We start from the raw sequence: 6,528 nt of genomic DNA, 5'->3' as shown, positions 1-6,528 counted from the left end.
GCTGGTCAAAATTTAATGCAAAGTAAATGGTGCAGAGTAAAAATTGCGTTTTTATCTCAAAAAAGTCATTTTAGTGCCTCATATACTGTGCCCAACCCATGCCACTTTAGACAAACACCCCAAAAATCATTCTGCGGGTTGTCCCGAGTACGGCAATACTACACATGTGCCAATAATTTACAGGCTGGGCACACGGCAGGGGTCAGGAAGAAAGAAGCACAATTTAGGTTTTCAAGCTTTGTTTTCACTAGATTGGTAATGGGGGGTACCCCCGAGGTACCAGTACAATAGAAACCCCCAAGTAGTGAACCCATTTTGGAAAGGGCACCCCTCAAAGAATGTATGTAGGCTTGTATGAGCATTTTAGCAAGGTGCTGGCTCAAATGTAATACAAAGTGAGTAGTGCAGAGAAACAATTGTATTGCAATTTATCAAATATGCCATTGAAGTGACAAAAGTATTTTGCCCAACTCATGCCACTGGGGAACAACACATCAAAAATCATTCTGCGGGTTACCCCGGTTAGGGCAATACCCCATAGGAGGCAATAATCTGTAGGATGGTGACACGGCAGGGCTCAAAAGGGAATAACTTGTTGGAGCACAGACATTGTACTTTTTTTTTCTTTTTGGCATCATGAAAGATTTGTAGATGCCAATAGGGGCCAGTACAGTAGAAACCCCTAAGAACTGACCCTATTTTGGAAACTACACCCCTCCATGAATTAATCTAGCGGTATAGTTAGCATTTTAACCCCACAGGTGGACCCCTGAAAAAGTGCAAAATGGATAGTGCATAGTAAAAAATATCTATTATGTCATTTTGTGCCCAGCTGCTGCCATGGGAGACAAACACCCTAAAAATCATGATGCATGTTTTCCCGGGTAAAGCATACGGGACAGTAATCTACAGGCTGGGCACATGGCAGGGCTTAGAAGGGAAGGTGCGGCATGATGTATAAGCTGTGCGTCAGGGTAACAACAGGGTACTCTAAAAATCCAGGGATGTATGATAAATTCGGAAGCAATCTTTCATACATAACCCTGGTTTTTCTGGGCATGTCTCACAGTGATGAATGGTGTCCTTCTGAATGCCATTTTTGGAGCACACCCTGCACCTCTTTTGTGACCTTCCCTTGCTGGCTGTTTGGGGAACTACTCCTGGAAAGTGCTGCCCTGGTACAATACGTGATGTGGCCTCACTTCCAGATGTGCTAGCACTTCCCCCTTCCTGGTCTCCAAAAAGAAAGTACTTTATTACTACCTCTTGAAATTCCAGGAAAGTTCCCCTCTGGCCGGCATATCGATGCAGCACATAAGCATTATACAATGCCATCTGCATGATGTGCACGGCCAGCTTCTTGTACCACACCCTCGACTTCCGCATGGCATTGTACGGCTGAAGCACCTGGTCAGACAAGTCCACCCCTCCCATGTATTTGTTATAATCTAAAATACAGTCTGGCTTGGGGGTTTCTGTACTGGCACCTCGTACTGGGACAGGGGTGGTGGTGTGCTCATGTATTGTGGTTAATACAAGGACCTCTCTCTTGTCCTTGTACTTAACACACAATACAGAGTCGCTGCATAGTGCCCTGCTTTCGTGCCTTTTAAGTTTTTGCCCAAGCAGCGACTTAGGGAGACCTCTCTGATTTCTGCGTACAGTGCCGCATGCCGCAGTATTTCTGGAAGTGAGGCACTTGAAAAGGGTGGTGCTGGTGTAGAAATTGTCCAGGTAGAGGTGGTAGCCCTGGTCCAGCAGTGGGTGCACTAAATCCCACACTATATTCCCTGTAAAACCCAGGAAGGGGGGGCATTCTGGGGGCACTATAGTGGAGTCCTTCCCTTCATATACCCTGAACTTGTATGTGTACCCTGATGAACTTTCGCACAGCTTATACATTTTCACACCATATCTTGCCCTCTTATTGGGCAGGTACTGGCGGAATTGAAGTCTCCCTTTGAATTGTACCAGGGACTCGTCTATGCTCACATGTTTGGCGGGAGTATATGCCTGGGCAAACTTGGCACTAAAATGATCTAATATGGGCCTGACCTTAAATAACCGATCATAACTGGGGTCACCTCTGGGTGGGCACTGTGTGTTGCCAGTGTAGTGCAAAAACTTATGGATGGCTTCAAAGCGCATCCTGCTCATTGCCATGCGGAACATGGGGGTGTGGTACAGTATATCTGTGCTCCAGTAGTCCCTGATTGAAGGCTTCTTTACTATCCCCATAAGGAGTATTATGCCCCAATACTTGTGCATCTCTGCTGCAGTGACAGGGGTCCACCTGTAGGGTTGTGCATAAAAGGACGTGGGGTTTTGGGCAATATGTTGTGCAGCGTAGAGATTTGTCTGAAATATAATAATATTTAGCAGCTCCTCATCAAAAAAAAACTTAAAAAAGTCTACAGCTCTGAGCCCTGTCGTGTCAAAGTTAATGCCAGGATGGCCCAAAAAGTCAGGGACCTGAGGGGTATAATTATCTGGGGCTACCCATGTGGGGTCAGTGGAAGCCCCAGACGCTTCTCCTGCAGAAGTCCCAGGCACTTCTCCTGCAGAGGTCCCAGGCACTTCTCCTGCAGAGGTCCCAGGCACTTCTCCTGCAGAGGTCCCAGGCACTTCTCCTGCAGAGGTCCCAGGCACTTCTCCTGCAGAGGTCCCAGGCACTTCTCCTGCAGAGGTCCCAGGCACTTCTCCTGCAGAGGTCCCAGGCACTTCTCCTGCAGAGGTCCCAGGCACTTCTCCTGCAGAGGTCCCAGGCACTTCTCCTGCAGAGGTCCCAGGCACTTCTCCTGCAGAGGTCCCAGGCACTTCTCCTGCAGAGGTCCCAGGCACTTCAATTGCAGAAGTCCCTGGAACCCTACGGCGCCTTCTTGGGGGTCCTTCCAGGTCACTGGAAGATGAGCAGGAGGATGATGATAGGTAAAAGGGACCATCATCCCCACTAGCTGACTCGGTGTCAGAGGCAAGCATGTTATATGCCTCCAACACGGTGTACGTCTTCTGAGACATTGCACACAAAAAAAATAGAGTACAAGAAAAATTAGATAATGTGCACCAAACTACACGGATAAACCGTCTAGCAGGCACACAAAAAAAAAAAATATAATGCACACCAAACTACACGGACAAGCCGCACAGATGGCACACACAAAAAATAATGCACACCAAACTACACGGACAAGCCGCACAGATGGCACACACAAAAAATAATGCGCACTAAACTACACGGACAAGCCGCACAGATAGCACACAAAAAAAAAAGATAATGCACACCAAACCACACGGACCAGCCGCACAGATGGCACACACAAAAAATAGCTAAGTACGGGTACACCTACGGCGTTCTGGAAAAAAATATTACCAGGCACCGAAAAAAAACCTATGTGCACCGTGCAAAAAGGCGCTACAAATGCACCTAGCTTGCCCTAAGACAAACTAACTACCGCTAAGACTGCTAAAGATTCTGTGCAGCGCTTTTCACACGGCGCACTGAAAAGTGCGTCCAGTGCAGAACAACGCTAACACAGTGCACTGAAAAGTGCGTTTGGGTTCAGAAGGGACAGACAGGGAAAAACGGAAGACACGTGGGATCACACAAGGCGATCACACAGGGAACACACAGGAAAAAACAGATAGGGATGGGAATTTGTAGGGAACAATAGGGATCAGATAAGGATCAGAACACTATTTATAGTGTAAAAGTGTATTTTGGTGCACACAGTAACGCTCTTTCCTCTCTCCAGCGATACCAAACCAAAATGGTGCCGCTGGAGGAAGAGGAAAGTGCTAAAAGCACGTTTTTTAGCCTAAAATCGCTGTAATTGGCCAGTCAGGTTTGACTGGCCAATCACGGCGATCGGCGGGCGGGACCGATTTGATTGGTCGGGTGACGGAGACAGGAACTCCTCCTGCCTCTATCACCCATCTCGCGACGTGGTGACAATTCTAAAATAGTACGCGCTCGCGCAGTAGCTGTACTGCGCTGAGCGCCAATAGTGGGAAGCTGCGCAGTACAGCTACGGCGCGGAGCGCTAAGGGGTTAAAATACTTTACAGCTATAAATAATCTTACAAAAAGTGTTTGCACATTCATGGAAACTGCTCCAACAAATGAAGGAAACACTTAAACAATGCAATAGAACTCCAAATTAATCAAACCTCTGTGAAATCAAACTGTCCACTTAGAAAACAACACTGATTGACAATCAATTTCACAGGCAATTAGCAAGACACACACAATAAAGGAGTGGTTCTACAGGTGAGGACCACTGACCGCTTCTCTCTATGTTTTTTGGCTGATGTTTTGATCATTTTCACACTGATAGTAGCATGAGATGGACTGTACAACCCACACAAATTTCTCAGGCAGTGCAGCTCAACCATGATGGCACATTGATGTGAGCTGTGGTAAGTTTTGCTGCGTCTATTTGGTAGGGTCTAGAGGTGCTTCCAGGAGACAAGCCAGTACACTAGGACTAGGCAACAACCCAGTAGCAGGACCGCTACCTACGCCTTTGAGGAACATGAAAATGACCTTCAGCTGTCCTCAAATGTGCATGTCTCTGTGCAAACGCTTAGAAACCGACTTCGTGAGGATGGTATGAAGGCCCAACAAATGGGGTTTGTGCTCACAGCCAAACACACTGCAGGATGCTTGGCATTTGCCAGAAAACACCAGGAGCCCTGTGCTCATCACAGATGAAAGCAGTTTCACACTGAACACATCTGACAAACGTGAAAGAGTCTGGAGATGCCGTGGAAAGCGAAGTGATCTGCTGCCTACAACATCCTTCAGCATGACCGGTTTGGCAGTGGGTCAGTAATTGTGTGGGGTGGCATTTCTATGGAGGGCAGCCCTCCATGTGCTCGCCAGAGGTATTAGGTACCGAGATGAGATCTTCAGACTCCTTGTGAGACCATATGCTGGTGCGGTTGGCTCTGGGTTCCTACTAATGCAGGACAATGCTAGATCTCATGTGGCTGGAGTGTGTTAGCAGTTCCTGCAAGATGAAGGCATTGAAGCTATGGACTGGCCCGCTCGTTCCCCAGCCCTGAATCGGATTGTGCACATCCTGGAGATCTCGTCTTGCTCCATCAACCAACATCACGTTGCACCACAGACTATCTCAGGAGACCATCCGCAACCTCATCGGGAGCGTGTTTAGGTTTTGTAGGGAGGTCACACAGGCACTTGGAGGCCACACACAAACGGACCCTGATTTTGACTTGTTTTAAGGATATTAGATCAAAGCTGGATCAGTCTGTAGTGTGTTTTTCCACTTAAACGCACACCTATTTTTCCCTTTATTTTTTGAGCAGTGCATTTTAAATCTGGTTTTAAAGGCCACTCCCAGGAGTGAATTGAAACACAGCATTTGCATTCTTTTTTATTGTTATGATACATAGCTGGCTTTGAGTATTGTGTACTATTCTATACTTGAGTTGACCCATAGAAAGTCAATTTTTAGTACTGTTAATAAAAGACAGGCCCATAAAAAAAAAAATCCAAAACTTAGTAAGTCACTTTTATCGCCTGCCAATTCCTTTCATAGCCATGTTACATCACATCCGCTGAAAAAACGTCAAAACTAAATTCTACTACAGTAACCAACCTGAGCACAATTTTACCCCAATAATTCTGTTTCCTGTTTACATGACAGCTACTACATCGAGCCCAGTATAAACACGTATTGTTTCCCAGCAATCACAGTCACCGGAGTTAAAACAGCTCTTTAAAATATTTTGGCGCCACAAAACTTTCTCAAAACTTCACGCCTGGCACCTAGAGTTGTACTACCTCAGCACACACGTGCTGACGTGTCCTTCCTACCACAGCAACCCGGAAGTACAAACCTCCTGTAGGCGGAGAAGGAGCGTCATCCTCAAACCTCTCTATAGTTACCATTGAATGTGGCGCATGCGCGGGTCACACGGAGGGGGCGGTTCGATAAATAGCGGCTGGACGGCAGAGATTCTCTCTCTGAGGCAGTCAGTCAGTGTGAGAGAAGCAGTAGTAGCAGTTCCCGGCCCGGTTCTACTTCACCCTTCGTGGCGCTCGTCATTCTGTTAAGCACGTCATGGCTTCCTCCGGAATTCAGACTACACCGGCTGCTCCTGCCCTGCAGAGAGGCATTGTCAAGATGGTGAGACAGCCCGAAGACCGGCTCCAGCTGTGGGGGGTCGGGTGGCTGAGGTGCTCGTCTCGGGACGTGTCAGGGCATGGACGTGGGAGTGAGAGGTGGCAGGCTGTGGGCTGGCAGCGGGATAGGCGGTTGCACGACAAGTTTCTTGAAGGAAGGAAAGTTGTGGAGTTGAGCTGCAGCCTGCTGTGACGATGTGTCCAGCCGAGCCCTGACATGACACCGGGAGAGTACAAAGGACAAGGCTTCTTCAGCAGCTGGAGGAGGACTCTGCCGGCACTGCCCGTAGTGTAGGCTACATCGCCTGTGGCTCTCCAGGTGGTGTGCCACTACAAGTCCCAGCATGCGCTGCAGTCTCTAGGACAGCTGCTAGTGGATTA

The 6,528-nt window shown here is 47.9% G+C and overlaps 1 protein-coding gene across 2 annotated transcripts in view; it reads left to right on the top strand.

Annotated features, from left to right (window-relative positions):
- Positions 1–5,921: 5,921 nt before the first annotated feature.
- SND1 (staphylococcal nuclease and tudor domain containing 1) overlaps positions 5,922–6,528 on the top strand; it is a 402,857-nt gene continuing 402,250 nt past the window's right edge. The window contains exon 1 of one of the 2 annotated variants that reach the window (XM_072147568.1): positions 5,922–6,151. In XM_072147568.1, the coding sequence (XP_072003669.1) occupies positions 6,086–6,151 (66 nt within the window). In that variant the 5' untranslated portion in view covers positions 5,922–6,085. The remainder of the gene's footprint in view (positions 6,152–6,528) is intronic. The other variant, XM_072147569.1, reaches the window with a different exon arrangement.

The sequence above is a fragment of the Engystomops pustulosus genome, chromosome 4 (genome assembly GCF_040894005.1).
Source record: "Engystomops pustulosus chromosome 4, aEngPut4.maternal, whole genome shotgun sequence".
Lineage (NCBI taxonomy): Eukaryota > Metazoa > Chordata > Amphibia > Anura > Leptodactylidae > Engystomops > Engystomops pustulosus.
Note: the sequence above shows the minus strand (reverse complement) of the source record. Positions and strands in the feature narration are given on the sequence as shown.